Source organism: Vulpes lagopus, chromosome 5 (genome assembly GCF_018345385.1).
Source record: "Vulpes lagopus strain Blue_001 chromosome 5, ASM1834538v1, whole genome shotgun sequence".
Classification (NCBI taxonomy): Eukaryota; Metazoa; Chordata; class Mammalia; order Carnivora; family Canidae; genus Vulpes; species Vulpes lagopus.
In genome coordinates, this window is record NC_054828.1 from 35,487,257 (window position 1) to 35,509,213 (window position 21,957).

At 36.9% G+C, this 21,957-nt stretch overlaps 1 protein-coding gene across 33 annotated transcripts in view; it reads right to left on the bottom strand.

The window, feature by feature from the left end:
- NRXN1 (neurexin 1) overlaps positions 1–21,957 on the bottom strand; it is a 1,110,010-nt gene that overhangs the window by 36,053 nt on the left and 1,052,000 nt on the right. For 2 of the 33 annotated variants that reach the window (XM_041755319.1, XM_041755317.1), the window contains exon 1: positions 18,265–18,456. The exons of the other annotated variants lie outside the window; for them this stretch is intronic. In XM_041755319.1, coding sequence (XP_041611253.1) covers positions 18,265–18,297 — 33 coding nt within the window. In that variant the 5' untranslated portion in view covers positions 18,298–18,456. Of the gene's footprint in view, positions 1–18,264; positions 18,457–21,957 lie in introns of those variants that run through there. 33 annotated transcript variants of the gene reach the window in all.

Below are 21,957 nucleotides of genomic sequence, written 5' to 3' on the forward strand. Positions count from 1 at the left end.
TTTTCAAAGACTTTATCTGCCTCTAACATCTCTAGAAGTGACAATGAAACTTTATAACTGGTTTCCACATTATACCTCCTGGCTGGAAATTTATGGTAGAGAAATAGCAAGAAGTGACATTATCTTTAACTGAAAGGAGAGAATTACTGGAAGTTAGAAAGAGGGAAAAGCTAAAAATGTCTTGCAATAAGTTGGTCTGCCTGTTTTTATGAAGCAATCCTGCCCCTTGAGAAAGTAGTAAGATACAGACTGCTTTATAGAAAAAAGGGAGAAAAAATAGTTAACTATCATTCTAGGTGCTCCTCTCCTCAAGTCTGCCTCTCTCCCCTGAACTCTACAGCAATAGTCTTTCTTTGTAAATATTTTTGTTTGACTGTAAAGAAACTATACCTTTACAATGTTACAATATCTAACTATAAGATGAAAGTCTTATTTTCTTTCTGAAATAAATTACATAAAGGTAAGGGTTGGCTGAGACCAGCCTTCAAATTCAGACCAAGAAATATGTGTGGGACAGAACACAAACTGAGATCTTTTGACTGATTCTTCTATGAGTTCTACTCATTCATTAAATTCATTCATCCACTTACAATCATTCATTGAATACCTTTGATTAATAAAGAGTTATACAGAGAAGGAATATAACAGAGTTAGACATCCTTATCTTGAATTGCATGGATAACTTCAGATGTGCAACAAATGGAGGCTGTCTATGAGCAGAAAGTTGCTCTTTGACCACTGAGCATTGAAGAGTATAGATGTGAGAGCTAGGCAGATAGGGCTGAAGTCCCAGCTGCAGCCTATTAGCTGAGTGAATTTGGGAAAGTTCCTTAACTTCTCTAGATTTCTTCCTAAGTACAATGAAGTGATTTACACCTATTTTGCAAGACTATGAAGAGTATTAAGTTCTCTAGGGGTAGGGATGCCTGGGTGGCTCAGTTGGCTGAGCGTCTAGCTCTTGGTTTTGGCTCAGGTCATGATCCCAGGGTTGTGGGATCGAGCTCCGCATGGAGCCTGCTCCATGCATGGAGAGAGAGAGATTCTCTCTCTCCCTCTCCATCTGCCCCTCACCCCACTGCATACTCTCAAAAGGAAGGAAGGAAGGAAGGAAGGAAGGAAGGAAGGAAGGAAGGAAGGAAGGAAGGGAGGGAGAGGAGGGGAGGGAGGAAGAAAGAAAGAAAGAAAGAAAGAAAGAAAGAAAGAAAGAAAGAAAGAAAGAAAGAAAGAAAGAAAGAAAGAAAGAAAATCTTTTTAAAAATTCTCTAGGGATAGATAGGCCCTGTCTAGCACAGTAGCTGGCACTTAGAAAATGTTCTGACGATATTATGTAGTCACAGCTGTCTCTGTACACATTCTCATTTTGCTCTCCCTGCAACACTGGAGGGAGGGTTGTGTGTAGCACTGGACTCCTGAGATCTTTAGACACAGATATTCCCTTGACAAAGGACGTGCAATTTCTGACTTAAATCCACACTTCCATGTTTAAACATTCTGTAAACAGAGCAAATTATATATTTGATATGAGAGCACTTTTTAAGACATCTAAAAAAACATCACATCATCAATACTTGGAAAAGCCAGGGAGTTCTTTTCTCCCCAGCTGTGTGATATAAGCAAAAATCGTCAAATTGTATTTGTTTCAGAGTTGAGAGACTCCTTAAGGTGTCTCTTCCAGTTGCCTTATGGTAAAGAGTGGAAAAGTGTAATGTGGCCCGGTCAGGTGTGCAGGATCAAATCGCTGCCTGGCTTGGCCTTGGACTCAGAACAAGATCCTGCCTCCTGGCTCCTCATCCACTTGGCATTCCCCTCCCTCCATTGCTCCCAGTTTCATGTTTGGAAAGTACAAATAGCAGCCTTTTTAATTTGCTACTTTTTCCAAGTTTCTCAAACATATTTGCCTTTTTCAATTGCGCTCTAAGTTTTATTGAAAGTTTTTGGCAAGTCCTTTGAGAAATACCAGGGAACAGCATCCGCTGACATTGCCCCGAGCTGCCCTACCGAGGAGCACTCAGCAGCCCCTACAAAGGCCATGAAGAGCTGCCTGGAAGAAAAAAAAAAGCATGCTCGTTGTGAGAATTCTACTCATTGTCTTCTGCTGAGGCCTAGAAAGGAGCTTCATTAGGGACCCTGCCTTTGCGAGCACATTTCTTTAGGTGAAATCTTGACTGAACTTTTCTCACCAGTATCTGAGAGTTCTATTTGGTTATGCCATTGTCTAATGACCTCTTCTTCTTCAACTACTATGCACACCTTACTATGATTATTTTGGCCATTAAAAACATTGTGATAAGTAAAGCTCATGTGTAAAACCCTTAGATGGCTAAGTGACCAACCATGTCCTCTCCCGGACAGCTCTTCTCTCTCTAGCCTTGCATTTACAGTTACTTCCACTAAGTTCCCATTCCTTTCCTCCAAGTTGCTAGCATACTTCTCCCCACTGGATGTACCTTTTTCCTTTGCCTGCAACCCCTTCCCTCTGTTCCCTTCATTCTCATTACCAGGATGCCTGCTGATTAAAACGGTAAGTAAGCTTTCTATTCACACATGCACGAAATGGCATTTGCCATCATGAGAACTTTTGAAATCACAGAAATGTCCCCTTTTAACCAGAAGGTTCAGAAGACAAGCTTTTCCTGATGGTTTCATATCACTGTAAGGAACATCTGCACCTGTAACAAAGCGGTGATCTCACAACGCTTGAGCGTGTATGGCCGTGCCCTGCACCATGGGCCCTCGCACTCTTCTTTCATTTCTTAATCAATGCCTAGTCTTACTAGCTTTTCTCTTTTGTCTATCAATGTCAGCCTTTACAGACAACCTTTTCCCTTTTCAAACTCACTCCTTTGATCTGCTTTGAGCTGGAAATCCAGATAACCAAGGTTCTCTAACTATTTTGAGAAATAATAAATGGGCGAAATGAAAAAGAGGGCTAGAGAAGCTCTCTAATAGGAAAGCTTAGGTGCTTTAGAGCACTCAGTCAAGGCCCATGGCTGAACACCCACAGACATGTTAGTTTCCACAAAAAAACAATGTTCCTTCTGCAGGTAGTGCATTTATTTCTAAGTCACTGCCCAGTAACATTTTTTACTATGATGATTCTCAAATAGGCTTTTTTATTTCATAAAGTCCAAGGAAACTTCTTGGAACTAGACTCTACATACCTCAATCTATTTTCCAAGATCTAATCAAATAGAAGCCAAGCCTTGTTCAGTGTTTCACTGAGTCTGCTGGGAGAGAGATGAGCCATATAATAAGGAAGAAGGCTGCTTGACCACCAAGCTACCTGAAAGACTGGAGGGTATTTTTGCTTGTACTTACAGGTGGAACTGATGCTGCCATGCAAGGGTTTAGTTATATTTATGATTCAATCTGTATTCTGAATACAGACAGATACATTGTCTGTGGAAGCCCCTTTACTGGTTTCCAAGAAACAGCTTTTCACTTGACAAATTGAGGAGTGTTGGTACTTACTATGGGATCTTGTAACACTGCTCCTAGTGATTTGGTGCAGTGAGCACTAGAGCCAGAGTTTAAATCTGGAGTTATGAGAACCTGGATGATCCATTTAACCTCTCATTTGTAAAATGGGAAGGATGCATTATGAGTCTCTGCAATGTAGTTGTAAGAATTAAGAAAATCAGGGGATCCCTGGGTGGCGCAGCAGTTTGGCGCCTGCCTTTGGCCCAGGGCACGATCCTGGAGACCCGGGATCGAATCCCACATCAGGCTCCCGGTGCATGGAGCCTGCTTCTCCCTCCGCCTGTGTCTCTGCCCACCCCCCCTCTCTCTCTCTCTTTCATAAATAAAAAAAATAAATAAATAAAAAAAAGAATTAAGAAAATCATGATCAATTAAGTGCTTAACACCGTTCTTGGTGCATAATAAATACTAAATAAATCTTAGCTATTCTTGCCCTCATTACTATTATACAACACAGGTAAATGTTACCTAGCATGCCAGGAGGCAGCATGTTATTCAGTAAAGTGGGCAAAACCCCAATACCCTAAAAAACACAACAGGTAGATTATCTACATTTACCCTTGCCTAGAGTATTGCGAAGTAGGAGGAGAAAAAAGGCCAAATATTGCATGAAGAATGCAAATGTACTTTTCCCTTGAATGTTCTATTTTGCTTTTCAACTTTCAAACTCCACTTTATTTCAAAACATACTCCCAACCATTCCAAAGCATTTTCAAGTTGGAAAGGCTTCTTTTTTGTTTCACAATAAGCTAACTGCAGGTGCAAACTCGAGGGAGACAGACCTTGGAAATTTTAAGTATGTTGCCATGGCAATGGTTTGCAAGAATGTGTATGAGTTTCATCTTAGCTCTCAAGCATTCAACTGAGTTCATATGTGGAGGTTCAAATTGCGAGGCACACAATGTTTGCCATTCATTGTGTCTTGAAAGGCTTGGAAATAACTGTCTCTGTTGCTTATAGCAACTAGAAACCACAAAATACTATCTATCTATCTATGCAAATATAGAGACCTAGTCATTCATTATCTGCTCTTAGCTGGCCATCTTCACTATTTTGGCTGCTCTAAGGGAGGCTGCATATATAAATTCAACAATAATCACTCTCCCCATTATTGTAAACAAAGTTGCATTCTCAATATGGATTAACTATAAAATTTTTCTACTGAATTTTCATAATAATTTTCTCATTCAAAATGAACATATCCCTAAAGAAGCATGATAATTATTTAGGGATGCTCAATTAAAGCCAACTGTCAGTCTAATGAATTGTGGAGGATCTTTTTAAAAAGGTCCCATCCTATAATGTAGGAAAGAAGATGAAATCTCTAGTTCTAGTCATTAAATCAAATGCCCCTCCCACCCCTGAAAATGCAATATCACCACTACCCCCTCCACCACCACCACAGTCACCATCACCAAGAAGATATACAAAAAAAGTAATTTTATCTTATTTGAACCGTCACTACCTCAATTGTTCTTAAATGGTTTGGTTGATGCTTCTAAATCCTAAATCCTCCACAATGGTTTCATGATTCATGGGCAATAAAAGCAGTGTTTCTTGACAAAAGCATTTTTCCCTGTAAATGGAATCCATAGAATGCTAAAAATGGAAAGTTTTAAAGCTATCTCTTTGGTATAAGAAATAATTCTTAACAAATTCTCTTCAAGTTATAAGTCTCTTTCCATCTAGAATTATACTCTGCAAATAAAGTCAATATTTAAAAAAAATTCATTCATTAGCAAAAAAAAAAAAAGCTGGATTTAAAATTGCATATTCTTTAGTGTTTCTAGCAAAAGCTTTTGCTGCAAATGATCCATCATGATACAAAGTGCCCTGTGTAAAATGAGGCCACAAGGGACCCCACTATCTCCTGCATTTGGTTACTGACAAAACCTTCACAAAAGTGTTATTAGCTACCAAAGCCTGGCAGTTATTTGAAATTCACTTTGCTGCTTTAACTTTGACCCATCTTCCAAAACACCACACACACACACACACACACACACACACACACACACACACTTTAACTCTCCATACTCCTTGATTTAATGGCTTGTTGATTTACTTTAAAACTGCAGTGGTCCTCTCCTCCTCTCTCCCATTCTAAAAAAGCCTACAGGAATGCTGGAATTAAACAAATGAGAACACAATAATTAGCTATGCAAACTGTCAAGTGGATCTAAAAAGAAAAACAACCCGGAAAGCACAACAATCAGCAGTTTCAAGCTCTAACAAGAATCTACATTGAGTTCCCATTTATTTTAAACAAAAATAGATTAGGTCTTTTGAAAAATGTTCACTGCAATTTCCATGGAAATAGGGCAAATCAGCTAATGGGTCTTTTACATCTCTAATTTCTATGATGCTGATATAGTAGAAAAGTCTTTGATCCTACAATCTTCCCAAATAATTTCTGTTCTTCTATAACCAGATTCATTTCCAAAGTGAGTAGTATTGAAAATTGTTCCAAAGTGGATATGGCACAGGTAAGTGGGTCAGATCACATGCTGTGACCCTCCTAGTTTGCAAACCCCCAAAACCTCACCTCAATAGTTTTATAAATGATAGCTATATTAGTAAAAGTGTTAAGGGTGAGGGATCCCTGGGTGGTGCAGTGGTTTGGCACCTGCCTTTGGCCCAGGGCATGATCCTGGAGACCCGGGATCGAATCCCACGTCGGGCTCCCGGTGCATGGAGCCTGTTTCTCCCTCTGCCTGTGTCTCTGCCTCTATCTCTCTCTCTCTCTGTGTGACCATCATAAATTTAAAAAAAAATTAAAAAAAGTGTTAAGGGTGAAATGGAAAGGGAAATGGATTTCTAAACTATCTGGTATGTTTTGTGTGAATGGGAGAGAAGAGGCATTCAATTCTGTTGATGGAAAGTCCTAATTTTATAATGTGTAGCTAAATCTCTGGGATTCTTTACAGATGGCAACTAAGCTAGGGAAGATAACTAAGACAAATAAGAAGGTAGGGTAACTTACCTTCTCCCCCTTAGTCACCATGCTGAATCCCTATGAAGCAACATGGATTACCTGTATCAGATACATGCTTCTTATGAAATACCAGTAATGCTCACACAGACAGTTAATGCTCCTTCACCTGTTATAAATCCAGTATTATAGGATGAGAATTTTTAAGATCCAGAATTGTGATGAAATGGGTCAGTTCAACTAACTTAAAGCTTTTGTTTGCTTCAATTTTCTTATCTTTAAAATTGTAGAACAACAAGTGCCTAGTTTATAAATTGAGAATGAAAGGTGGGATATCTGAAAGTAGTCTGGGAGAGGACACAGCATTCTGAGCCAACTAGGAATTCAACCATTACTTAAGCCCTTGACCTGAGGGAAATCACTCCCCATTCAATGTAAGTAGTTTAGAGTGAATGACCCCTTGGGTCCCTTTAAAATGTAATAATCAAGGGTAACACAAGGAGTCTTGTGGTAATGGTACTGCTAAGTTTGATTGTGGTGGTGGTTACAAGAAACTATACAGGTGATGAAGTTGCACAGAGCCACATACACACATACACAAGCACATGTGTAATTAGTGAAATCTGAAAAAGCTCTGTGATTTATAGCACTATTAATATTCTGTTTTGATATTGGACTATAGTTGTGTAAGATGTTAACGGGGAGAAGTTGGGAAGAGGGTGTAGGGAATCTCCCTGTATTTTCTTTGTAACTCTGTGAATCCATAATCATTTCAAAATTACAAGTCTTAAGAGTATATAAGTATATGCATACATACATAAATAATAAAAAAAAACAATAAATCTTCAATTTCATGAAATGCCTTGGAGCCACAGATGAAACAAAAATATACAGGACTTCATGGTTTATCAAGGAAGTCAAATTTATTGGTTCCAAACAATGTACTTTCCAGCTAAATGTGACAGTTTTTATCTAAAACAATTAGTGGTTTTAAGGTACTTAGAATATTGACTATTTCACCATGATTTGAAGTAAAAAAATTGTCACATGATGGGTTATTACTAGTAATACCATTTTTGCCTATCCTTTTACCATTTATCTTTGAATATTGAATCCTAAGGATTAAGATACCAAATAACTAATAATTTCAACCACAACAAATAGTGTACCTTTGATTTAAAAAAGAAAATTAAATCAAAATATAAAAAACTAAACAAAACTGGCACAATTGAAAAGGAAGTATCAGGGCTTTACTAAAAACTAAATTCTAATACTTATATCCTGAGGACTCTAGTTTCTGCCCATTTAACTACTGTTACAATGAGTAATCTTACTTTCCATTCCTTAAATCTAAAAAATCCTAGTCATCTAAGAATTAGGTTGTACTCCATATATCTCCTTCCTTTTATTTATTTATTTTTAATATGGGGCTTGAACTTACAACCCTGAGATAAAGACCTGAGCTGAGATCAAGAGTCGATGCTTAACCAACTAAGCCACCCAGGTGCCCCTCAATATATTTCCTTTCAGTGTCACAGAATCCACTTGGTTCTCCTGACTTCCATGAGTTTTAAAAAGAATGGCTGGTAACTTAGCAATTTCATACTCATATATATTCAAATCTGATTTTTAAGTGACACAAATGGGGTGGAAGAAAGAAATAGGTACTAGGAGCATCCCTCTGCTAGAGATAAATTAAAAGAAGAGAGACAAAACAAACAGGAAATTAAAAAAAAATAAGCCTAAGAAGGAGAAAAGGAGAGAAAAAGTTTCTTCCACCTATGTTTGGAAAGTGGCAATGTGTTTCAGCTCATTTTACAAGTGACATCAATGACGGAGGTCTTTCAGACTCAGGAAAGTAGGATTAATGTCTCACTCAGTGAGATGTGAAATAGGTGTTGGTTTCAAAATTTTAGAAAGGTAGGCTTAAGAGGAAAAAAGCATGAGAAAATATACAAGTGAAAATAAGACAATCTATCAAACCAGCTCTGCTCCAGGACTAACCAACTAAATTCAGTCTTTATGCTTTAGCTATCTGTGGCAGCAAACACCCCGCTCTTCTTAAATACCAAACCTTAAGACACAGAACAGAAACTTGGCCGGTACAGGATTCTCCTATCCTTGAATATTTTTCACCAACTAATACAAGATAAAACAAATAGAGGCAGTTTCTCAATGACTTTAACTAAAATGAGCCAAGAATGATGAGTTAGCACATGAAATCCTGTCAGAACACATGCATACTTACCCCAAAATTAATTCTACTGGTTACAGTATATTTAAAGTGGTAAGAGGAATTACTCCCAATAAAAGAATAAAATAGATAATAAGTGATTATCCAAGAAAGACACTAAGTGGGGGAAGTTGATCACATGTTCCAGAGCTGCCATAACAGAATCCAGGCCTATACTTCAGGTGGCCATAATGAAAGGAGCCTACTGAGAAGTGTGGGTTACCACACACCTTGTAAAACCTTCCCCCCTTCCTTTACTTTCCCTGGTGCTTCAGGGCTTCTTAAGCTTTGCAGGGTCTAGAGTATGCTTTTTAGTTGAAGTGTTTAGGGGCACCTGGATGGCTCAGTGGGTTAAAGTGTCCACCTTTGGCTTGGGTCATGATCTTGGGGTCCTTGGGATGGAGTCCTGCAGCAGGCTCCCAGGTCAGTGGGGAGTTTGATTCTCTCTCCCTCTGCTAGTGTTCTCTCTCTCTGTCTCTCTCATTCTCAAAAATTAAATCCTATTCGTTCATGAGAGACACACAGAGAGAGGCAGAGATACAGGGAGAGGGAGAAGCAGACTCCCTGCGGGGTGCCAAATGCGGGACTTGATCCCAGGACTCTGGGATGATGCCCTGAGGCAAAGGAAGATGCTCAACTGCTCAGCCACCCAGGTGTGCCTTCATAAGTAGAATCTTAATAATAATAATAAAAATAACGTTGAAGTATTTCAAGCTGTGTCAGGAAGTCAAATCTATCATACCATGATTTTAAAAGTTAAACCTCTACTGTACATATCAAGTGGTACTCCGAAATGTTGGTTTCCCAGAACATCCACAAATTCTATGTTTAGATGCTGATACCAAATAGAAAAGAAAAAATTAAAAATGCAATCACTGCACCTTCCATATATTAGGAAGTCTTGAAATTATAAACGTCTAAATTCTAATTTCATTTGCCTGTGTCTAAAAATATTTCCTTGCTAATCACTTCAAATTACTATAGACATTTTGCAAGCTCTCTTAGATTTTATATAAAAATTGTGAACATCCATAAAAATAATGTGTCGTGCACATCTAACCTTTTGTTCCCAACACAGGCCCACTTTCTTTTTTATGTTTATAGAGAAATGCTTACAAAGTCTTGTTCTCTGAGGATCTCATTTGGCACTTATCAAATGTATTTTTTCATAGATCTTTATCAGCGATGAGAATTTTTCTCAGACTGTGTTGTTGATTGCTTATGTCACCACTTTTCTTTCCACTTCCATTAGAAGCCACAGGGCACCTTACTTCTTAAAGAAGAATGTGAGACTGATTTGGGGATGAAGGACTTTTAGTCTAGAGTATGCACCACTTTATAAAATATTTATTGATATAAAACCTAAAAATATACATGGTAGGTACAGTATTCACGTGGCTAATTATTTAGTAGATTCAGCCCATGATTTTACACCACAGGGTTCTTATTAGGAATAGCAGAAAGGGAGTAAGAGTTTCTTGACACATGGTAATAAATATTTTCACTTACAATGAATAATTCAGCTCTTTTGGCATTCACTGTATGAAAAATAGATTTGAAATAATTTCAAGGTCTCTTAGCAAAGGTAGAGGTTTTGGCACATTAGAACAGGCAGTATGGGGCTCCTTTCCTTTGTTTTCACAGAATTTTCCTTGCTTCTGTGGTGCACACACTACAAAATTTTTCCACATTTGTTAAGATGATGTTGAAATGAAAAGATATTGTTTCTTCTATAGCATTTCCTTTAGCGACTTTCTAGAATTCCAAATCACTAATTCTCTGAAATTTACCAGCCTTGCCCAGAGAATGCTAAATGAGCCTCTATATTCTTGATTATGGAAATGGAAAAGGAGCTTTCCCTCAAATTAATGCTAGCCAAAACTGGAATTATTCTCACGCTAATTTCAAAATGAAAATTCCCATAAGGAAATTACATATAAAAATTCATCTAAAATTTCAGGGAGATGATTCAACAAAATGAAAAGCAATCTATGTTTTAAGACCACTTTAAAAACTTTTCTTCTAAAGGAAATACACATTTATTCACACTCTAAAATCATGAAGTATTAGAGCTATGAAGCCCTCACTTTACAAATATGGAAGTGAAGTACCAGAAAATTAAGCAGTTGGTCTTCATCACACCAAGAGCAATAAAAATTTCTCCAGTGCGATCTCTTTACATAAATCCATTAAAAGAAAATGTTTTAGGATTAGATAAACCCCCATAATAATCCATTCACAATGGGGCATGTTGAATTTGAGGCAAATTGGGGATGGTTGTAAAGGTCTAATGTTTAGAAGAGCAATATAGGTTGAGAATGGTATAAATTTCCCAAGGAAACAAAAAGGGAATCTCAGACTAACTTTAAAATAAAACCAACATATATAAAGGTGAAAAGAAAAAAATAGGCATAAGCAAAAGGATCTTTTTTGGTTAGGGATCAAGTCCCACATTGGGCTCCCCACAGGAAGCCTGCTTTTCCCTCTGCCTATGTCTCTGCCTCTCTCTGTGTGTCTCTCATGAATAAATAAATAAAATCTTTAGAAAAAATTAAAGACACACACTAATCTGATCCATTCTTCCAAATTACACGTAAGTCGGCCAAAGTGGTATTTATAAAATAATTTTCCTTAAAAAGATGCAGATACATTCTTAAAGAAAAAAAAAAAACAACACAACCACAGTAAAGCAACCTGTAAATCCAACTCCCCTTTGTAATATTTGCAGGCACAAAGCATGTATTATCCTCCCTTGGATGACATGTCTTTGGAAATGTCCTTACATTGTGGACTTTCAAATAAATGAAGTATATACTTTGCTCCTACATCTTATCATTTTAGAGCCTCATATTTCTTCCTGAAGTACTACAAAGAGTTGATGCATCACTTAGGGAATTGCTAGGTAGAGAGAGAGGCGGGGGTGGGGGGGGGTGGGGAGAGACTAAAATCAGTATTTACTTTGTTACCGCATCAATAGCCTTTTGTTTAAAATGATACCATCTGTTGCAATTGAAATCTCACTGGCTGTGTGGGAAACAACAGTCAGGAATCTAGGAAACGCTTCTGGCATGGCACACTGACCCATGCTTACTACCTCTAGTTTGAGATTTTGAAGAGTAATCAAGAGGTATTCAATTTGATATTTTGCACCCAGGTATCATTTCAGTCAGTACTCATGACTGGTTCATGAAGTTCCGCGTAATTATTCACTATATTTGAGACCACTTACTGAGAAAACAATACTATTGATAAGTATTTCAATAACATGAGTAGATTGTTTACGTAATTATCACTATTCAAAATTGTTTCACTCAAGGCCAAGCCCTTGCTTCTGCCTATACCATTCCCATTCTACTTTCTTTATAGTGGGTATCATTTGAAAAGAAAATAGAATCGAAGATAGAAAAGAAGTAGGATCAGGGAGATTGAAAATTATTGCTGGGGGGAATTTACAAACACACTCAATTATATGGAAAAATGACTCGATATTTCAAATCATCCCTCAGTAAAAGGAAACTGATTTCTTATTTTTTTAAAGGAAAATGTTTAGCAATGAAGGCTAATTTTAATGAATAAAGAGAATGAATACACACTGAATATGCAGGTGATTTTTACACAAAAAGTTGTAGATATTTTGTATTTACTTTTCTTACTCACAAAGCATAAGGACTGGCTTTTAAGAAATCGATATGTTGTCCTGAGAACACACAGAACAGGAAACAGCCACCTTGATTGATTTTGAGACAAGCTATTGGAACCTTGGTTCCTATTCAATTACTCCTGGTGCCCTACACACCATTTCAGAGGCTGGTACTTGTATGATGGGATGTGTCACTTACCTGATTTGACCTGATTTTGTGTAACTTTTTATTTTGTGACTGCATAACTAAGGCTGCTTAAACAAATGCGAGGAACATATAGCAGAATAACAACCATGCATTTGCCTAACCCGTAATGACCTCCTCCTTTCTCCAAACTACCATAAAGTAAGTGCAGCAAATATGTGTTCATTAATTGATAACTACAGGGTAAAATAGTTACTTCAGTATTCTAGTACTATAATATACTCTTATGTGTGTTTATCCTGACTCTTCAAACAGACTTTTAAGGCAAGAGATAGCTTTTTTCCTTTGAGTTACCCATTATATCTAGCAGTTTTGGTACAGATGAATCAACCAGTAGATATCTCAACAGACTTTAACTACCAAATGTACAAAAAACACTGAGATAATTCCTTATGTATTAAAATTGGTAATATTCTAGAAAGATAAAACACTCCTTGAAGGCTAAGAAAACTGTTGGCAAACCTAGGAGCAGTTGTTTCGCCTGAAATTCTAGTTTGTTATATGTATCCTTTAAACCTATTATTTAGCAGCTAAATATTTAGCAGTGTTGTTTTTATACAGACACATAATACATCTGACTCTGAAAATCTTGCAGTCCTACCACAAACCTATTGAATAGATCCATTCAAATCTAGCTGTGCTAATTAAAAGAAGTCATGGTATGTAATTGAAAACAATGATTTTTAAGCCAATGGGAGGGTAAATGGTCTAGAAAGCAGATTAATTTATGCAAGGTGACCCATTATGTAGACAGTTCACACATAAGTAATTGAGAATTGACACCTAAGGCTGTACCCATGCAACTGCAAAATAAGGAGCTTTTAAAAAGAATCAAAAACTCTATGTGATTTTGATCTGACAATAAAACAGCAATATTTTGAAGTCATAAAGATAGTTTTAGTTTTGTATATATAATGCATACTTTATTATATATACATCATATTTATATATGTAATCTATATTTTTTAGACATAAGTATATTTTATCACAAGCAAATCCATTTCACTGGACAGTTGATTTGGGAAGGCATTGTTTTTGAAGCTCTAGCAGAGTTTTCAATATGAAAAACATGAGAAAATGAGACAGGTGAAGGCATTTCCCCATTGCATTAAACCCCTACTTTATCTATGACATTACCAGTAAATCTAGGCTGTGAACTTATATAGTAATATTTTTGGTCAAAAGTCTGAAATATGCTAAGAACCAAGACTGTAGTATCCTACAAAACCCATTATGTTTTAATAAAAAAGCAGTGGAAACAAAGATGAGAACATACAGAGATTTCTCTAGGAAACTAATTTTTTTTGGTCCCTTAAGGTAACATTCAAGTCATTCTCACCATTATATTATGGTTGTGGGAAAATAGTAAGAAATGTATTTTTTTTTTTTTTTTTGGTCCCTTAAGGTAACATTCAAGTCATTTTCACCATTATATTATGGTTGTGGGAAAATAGTAAGAAAAGTATTTGAGCCTTTCTATCAAGAAAACAATTACACTGTGGCTTCACATGCAGTATTAAAATATATATACAACAACATATATATATTCATGACACACGCATATATACACACAACATATACACATACACACATACACATATACATACAATAGAATATTATTCAGCCAGAAAAAGGAGGAAATCTTGTCATTTGCAACAACATAGATGGAATGGACCAAAGTGCAATAAGTCAGAGAAAGACAAATACTATATGATTTCACTCATATGTGGAATTTAAGAAACAAAACAAATGAACAAAGAAAAAAGAGACAAATCAGAAAACAAACTCTTAAATGTAGAGAACAAACTGGTGGTGGTCATAGAGGAGGTGGATGGTGGGATGAGTGAAATAGGTGAAGGGGATTAAGAGTATACTTATCACGATGAGCAGAGTAATATTTAGAATGGTTGAATCACCATACTGAAGCTAGTATAACACTGTATGTTAACTATGCTGGAATTTAAAAAAAATTAATTGAAATTTTATTCACACAGACACACACACACACACACACACACACACACACACACACACATACCCCGATGATGAAAACAAAAATGTGTAACTGATTTTGGAAAATAGTTTGAAAATTCAAATGAAGGTAAAACTTTGAGAAGCAAATGGGAATGTATAGTGATAATCACTCATAATTTATGACACAAAATAGAAAATATCTCATATATTATTGCTTTTTCCTGGTTATTATGCAGTTTGGACTTACATTGCCTTAATATATTAAGGGAAACTAGAGATACCCATTGGTTTATAATTTTCTATTATAAGAAATAGTGTTAGTGGATATACTGGAAATTGCTTTTCTACTAGATATTATTGTGCTTGGCTCCATTCTCTGTGCCAGAGTGACGAGGGAAGGGAGTCTTTAGGAGATTCAAATATCAGCTGTCAAGTAAATGTAAATAAGGTGGCAGAAAGTAAAGCCTATCTTTCAGATCAATATGGTAACCTTAGGAGAAGTCAAAGAATTTGAAAGCCTAAATATACACAAAGATGTATAAAGCAGAACCTGGTGTCATTATACTCTGCTGAATTCATACATAGCTTATTGTTTAGTAAAATTGAGGTCTGGAGCAAATGGCATTTGAGTCCATAAGTGACAGGTAAAGCAGAAAAATACAAGACAAGAAGTAGAGGGATTGGGAAATGAAGGAGAAGATGGAATAATAAAAGGCGCCGCTTGGTCAAAGTAAAATTAAATATCCACTAACACTGTTCACCTATGAATTTTGCTAGTGGAAAAAATTAGTGGAATTAATTTTTAATTAATAGTGGAATTAAGAGTACTAATTTTGACTGGGAAGAAATCTTGTTTCAAATGAATTATTTTCCAAATGGGCAGAATGTAAGCTTAGTTCTTAAAACATTTAAACTTAAAATAGACAAAGGTTGAAAGTCCCTGGCTACATGTTTTTGTCCCCCATTTGAAAACTAATAAGCGTAAGCCAAGAGGGCTTTCCCCATAAATTTGCATTCTGCCGACTGCATCCATCATATAGTTAATTGATTGCACTTGTAGTTTATAAATGCACCCAGATGCTGTGGGATGAGCACATTTCGTAAATTAAAGGAGCATATGGAAGGCACACAGACAGTAACATTTCATCATAACTACCCAAAACATCCTTAATATGCAATGCTACATCACTAATTACTATGTAAATATGTAAGCATTTCCCTGGTTAATGTCTTGGTGAGAAATTAGTTTGGCAGTTGAGCCCAAATGCTGTTTTGACCAGCCATTTAATACCACTTCAGGGCTCTTCTAGTTTCATTACACTTTGCCTATAAGGAGAATGTGGCTCTCAGCCTATTAGGCAACCTTGATTGTGTAGTCAGTGAAAATGTTTATTCTTTATCACTGGTCACCTTACTTAAGGAACACCAGTCAACCCTCCAAATTATAAAAATATGTCTAAAGTTCTGTCTGCAAGCCCTATTTCTTCCTTAAAACATTAGATGGAATTTGCCAAGTGAAGAACGTTTTGCTTCTTAGTGGACTTTTTCATTAACTTCTAAGAAAAGGGCAAGGAGGAAAAAGACGGCAAAACTGGTTTAAATCTTCAGCATTGGGGAAATTAGTATCAATGATCTGAGTAAATTATCTCGAATACCTTGAGGTGTCAAAGGTAAAGATTTCATTCTCTAATCCGGGTCATAGTTCTTTGTCAAGCCAAGGTTGAAAAGGTAAGTCAATAGAGACATGCAACAAGGCAAAGTTTCCTTTGGAGAGTGTAAATTCTCTCCATATACAACATCCATCAACCACATGATTAAGTGAGCTGTGGGTGACCCATGGATCAGATATGTATATTTAAACTTTGAAAATTTGTGTTTTATTGGTAGATTTTGGCATGATGGTTTTGGTCAAATTCAGTCACACTCAGGACTGGAAATTGTGTCTAAATTCACTTTAACATTTTGAAGAAATCATTAAAATTATAGAATTCAAAAGTAAATTGGTTGTCATTTTTTTCCCGGTCCTAAGGCCTTTCTGGGTAAAGACTGTGCCCAGTTCTCTGGGCAGGTGGGTGACAGAAACCTTGATAGAGGATTCTGAGAAATTAATTTCATTTCATAATTTGAAGTGGGCATTGGTAAAGCTCCCAAGCTTCATGATAAAAATCAACAAATACTTAAATAAACCACTCAAAGTTATTCTAGAAATGAACATCTATTTATAAGCCGGAAGTAAAATAATAGTAGTTTATAGTCAGCAAAGACTCTTAATATTTTCAGAATTAAAAGCTTACTTAGGGAAAAAGTCAGCAAACTCTCCAGATGCTTGAATCATCTAAGGTCTGCTATATAAGTTTAGTAGTTGCTACATTTATATTTAGATACCACCAACTCAAATAATACAATATAATTTTAATTTTGCTTCTACTTTTCCTTTACAGGGCAAAGATAAAAAGCTTACAAACAACAACTAACAGACCACACATTATTTATAATCTGGTAAAGCAACTTCTATTCATGAGACTTCTTCCCTACTCTATGAAGCAGGGCTACCTAACTTAATGAAAAATGTTTGTTACAACAGACATGACATTCTATCTCATTATTAAAGGAAGATGCAATCAGGAGTTCCCTTGAAAAGAAAGGGCAGGCTTCCTTCACTATCAAGCAGACTCTTCCCCTCACATCTTCCTTTTCTTATGTGTGATCCCTTCTGTTCTCCATCTGCTCCGCCCCCACCTATTGTCTCCACTCGCTGCCAAGCATGCCAATCCCATCTGGCCATACTTTCGCTTCTGCTGGCTCTAAGTCCCAGGGGCCTAAGAAATTTTTGAATGCCAAGGCTTTTCCCCTCTTCACGAGACTCAGGACTAGCTAGGAGGGTATCAAACAATTCCCCAAAGAATTCACACACACATGAACATGCACATGATCTCTCGCATACACAAACAGCAGTTTTAAAATCCTTTCCTAGGCTACAATCAAAAAAATATATATATATTTAAAATTCTTTCACCTCGATGCATTTTTTAAGAATTAAAATCTTAGTATCTTTGAAATAAGCAAAATTTATATTTCAAAAATATAAACACTTCCAGTAATCCCGGACATGCATTTTTTTTTTCAGAAAGCAGAAGTCATTAGTGTAAATAAATGTTATTTAAATCTTACCATCATGAAATATTTCCATTAGTTAATCAGGTTTAATCGTTGACCACTAATACATTTTCTGTTGTACCAAACATACATTTAATTCAGACATTCCAGCTTTACAAATTCTCCACGAAAGCCCACTCTGCCGCAAAAGCATGCATGGTCAGAATCTAAGCATATTTAGGCAAAATTATCACCAGGTCATTAACAATAATAAAGCAGTCTGGCAAGTATTGAAAGCAGCTTTTATTCATGCTTTTACTTGAACCAACTTAATACATATATACACATACATATATATATATACACACACACGCACAATTTTTGGTTGTTTTGCCACAAGCATGCTAAAAAAAAAAAACTCGTAAGCTCACAAAAAGCAGCAAACAAAACTAGAAGCAACCATGCTCAGGGTTTAAGGACATTAAAAAATTAAAGCAGCCTTTCTACATTTCATACAGAGCGTGCATAAATTTGACATGCAACCTCCAAAAAATAAATACTGTAACGAAAATCTTAAAATCAGTTCATCCAAAAAGAGTTTATTCTCATTTTCATTATTATTGTTCTTAGGCTTCTGGTATCTTAAACCCTGCATGCTGCAGTTCTGAGCTGTGCTGAGCACCGGCTGGGAGAGAAGAAGCTACCTGCGAGTTTTCACAGTGCCATCTCATATCCATGTCTGTCTGGCTACCCTGCGTGCTTAGAGCTTTTTTCTTAATTCTTAATGGAAATCCTAGGAAATTTAGTCCATCCTCTGAAATCAATACTGGTGACAGGAGAGCTCCCTGACTCAGTGGGAGATCAGGATGATAAATTGCCTGCGCATCAGCCTGGCCTATCAGTGCCCTGCACACAGATGGGCGAGAAGAGACACAGAAAAGGCTCTATCCGTCACGTGTCACCGAGGAGCCAATGGCTGAGGCGCTACTGCAGGAGGAGATGCTGCAGTTCCGTCTGCAGTGGACCCGGCAGCTGGTGCGCAGCCCAGCCCGCGCCCCGCTGCAACCGTCCGGGCGCCGCTGCTGTCCCGTTTGCACCCTGGCTGCACCTGCAGACGGAGCGCAGGTCGCTCTAGGTCCGACCCAGATAAAGACCTATTTTCATGCACAGAGAGTTTTCTCTGCATTCCTTGCTAATCCACTGTGATCCCAAAACAAAAGAGAAACTTTTTTTTTTAAAAAACATCCCAACTCTTAACCTTTTAGGTGCTTCCCTTCCCTTAATGATCATGTTTTCACCTAATATTAAATTAGAAGCTTAGACTGTGCAAGTAGCATGCAACCCTCCTGACAGGATCGCCGCAGAGCTTTAGGGTTGCAATTATAATTTCATTTCCAAGTTAACGAATGATTTTTTTCCCTCTCTTTGAATGCCAAGTTTATAATGGGTGTTTTTATGGGATGACTCTGTAAAGGCAATTATACAACAATAAGGAGTACATGATTGCACTTTTCTGCCAATTAGAACTGCTCTTTAAAGACGATTTAAATCCCAATAAATATGCCATTGTATCAATCATTAAAAATAAAGACAAACAAGCACCAAAGGATATACATCTCATTTCCTAAAGCCTGAAGAACAAATGTGTTATATAGTGATGGGGATGTGGACTTATTTTTTTGTCTTTCCTCTTATGTTTAAAATAATTCTTTGGGAAGCAAAGGCTCCACATCTGGAATACCATATGGAATCATATCCCTCAATACATCTGGCATATAAGTTGATCATTGTGTAATAACAGACATTTTGCACAGTTCTTCAAGGTAACAGATGATTGTATCCAGTCTGACAGGTAAGGTTATAAGTGATGAGACTGTGGTGTTTTTCAAATGGTAATATGATGGAGCTTTTTTTTAAAAAGAAGCAGCTCAAAAGAAAGAGTGAACAACCTTCAGGAATAACAGAAAGAATACCAGGGCGCTTCTCTATCATTTTTCATTGCCCCGTTTCAATTATAACCATGCATTTTCAAGGATTAATTCTAACTCCTTTAAAATGACCCAACAGTACTTTAAAAAACCTGAGAATAAATACTGATAGATATATCATCATCAGTACATTGTCACTGAGTTTTAAAATGCTGAAATTCCAAAGTTTATTTCACCTTGGAAACTATTTTTTAAACATATTCTTGAAACACTGACCCTGCCAAGTTTTCTGCAAATTTCTTTCCACCCTGATTCAGTATTGACTACCAGGAAATAATAATGCACTTTTCAAATTCTTTAAAATATATATTGCTTTGTGCTCATTCTATTTGGCCTATTTATTCAACAATAAAATAATCCTCAACAACCAAACTTTACTTAAAAATATTTTTTTAAGATTTTAAAGTTATTTATTTATTTGAGAGATAGAGAGCATGAGCGGGGATAGGGGCACAGGGAAAAATAGACTCCCCGCTGAGCAGGGAGCCTGATGCAGGGTTTGATCCCAGGACCCTGGAACCATGACTAGAGTCTAAGACAGATGCTTAACCGACTGAGTCACCCAAGAGCCCAAACTTTCCTTTTTTAAGGGAAAAAATTATGGCCCACCCAGATGCTTTTTATCAAAAAGAAAACAATAATAATAAAACATCATCAAACCTATTCACTGTGCTATTGTAATAACCAGAAGTGGAAACTATTTAGTCATCAATAAATAAACTGATCAGATAAATTATGGTACAGTATTACAGTAGAGATACTCTGCAGCTGTAAAATATAATTTGGCAAATTCAACTGTTCTTATGTGAAAAGATCTGTAAGATGTAATGTTATTTAAACTAAAAAGGGACAACTTTTAAGTTGTTTGAAGTCTGGACACACTAAACACACACACAAACATTTACACACCTAAATATACAGTTCCATATGCAGAGGAAATTTCCAAAAATGCATAAAATATCAGTTAATAGTAGTTAAATCTGAGGAGCAAAGCTGAGTTCCAAGGTGGGACTGAGGCATAGTTTTATTAGCCCATTTTATACATTTTTCATCAAGTCTATGTATTACTTTCCTAATTTAAAATTAATTAATTAAAACGATGGTTTAGAAGAAAGTGATTGGTAGACAGTTGAGCACAAATGTTGAGGGGAAAAATGGGGAGACGGAAGGATGACCTGCTTTTTTTAATGCAAAGAACATAGGCTAGGTGTGGGCAAAAAAGGAGCTGCCAGACACAGGTTCTGCCAATTTAGCTGAAGACCTCCACAAACCATATTTCATCTACTACTTTCATCTCTGAATGCCTATAACAATACAAACCTACAGGTGTTAAGAGCTTTACAATTTGTAGTGACAATTCACCTAAATTATCTCTGATTCTTACAGGTGAGAACTGAGAAGTAAATGATTTGGCTAATTAGCGGAGCTTTGGGAAATTAACCCCTCCAAGCCTTAGTTTTCTCAGCAGGATGCAATTAGCAAGAAGTGGCACAGCTAACCATGAATCCTAATTTAGGATATTGTTTATTGCTGCTTTAAAGACAAGCTAATGCGCATGTTTTTTAACCAATAGTGGTGAAGGGCGAAAGACAAAACGAAATCCATTCTCTTGTGTTTCCTACTTGGCGCAAGCTTATTTTATTCAAGAGACAGAACTTAGCTTATAGATTCTATTGTTCACTCTTTTTGTGACTGTATTTCAAATCCTAGGACTTTAAGGGATAGAAACATTAAAAAAAATATTGAGTAGGTTAAATTAAGTAAAAGGCTGATAAGTAGCACTGTTAAAGGGTCTTTGTGTTTTACACATTTTATTTATTTATTTATTAAGATTTTATTTATTTATTCATGATAGAGAGAGACAGAGAGAGAGAGAGAGAGGCAGAGACACAGGGAGAGGGAGAATCAGGCTCCATGCTGGGAGCCCGATGTGGGACTCGATCCTGGGACCTCAGGATGGTGCCCTGGGCCAAAGGCAGGCGCTAAACCACTGAGCCACTCAGGGATCCCCTATTTATTTATTCTTAAAGATTTTATTTATTTATTCATGAGAGACACAGAAGAGAGGGGCAGAGACCCAGGCAGAGGGAGAAACAGGCTCCATGCAGGGAGCCTAATGTTGGACTCGATCCCGGGGTCTCCAGGATCACGCCCTGGGCCAAAGGCAGATGCTCAACCACAGAGACACCCAGGTGTCCCCACACAAAGTTATTTTAAATCAGTAGTTTATGGAGGGTAATTTTGTCCCCAAGGGGACACTTGATAATGTTTGGAAATATTTCTAGTTGTCACACCTGAGGAGGTGCTACTAGCATCTAGTGGGTAGTAGCCAAAGATGCTGCTTATCAAACTACAACACACAGGACAGTGAGTGTGATGAAGACTTATCTGGCCTAAACATCAATAGTG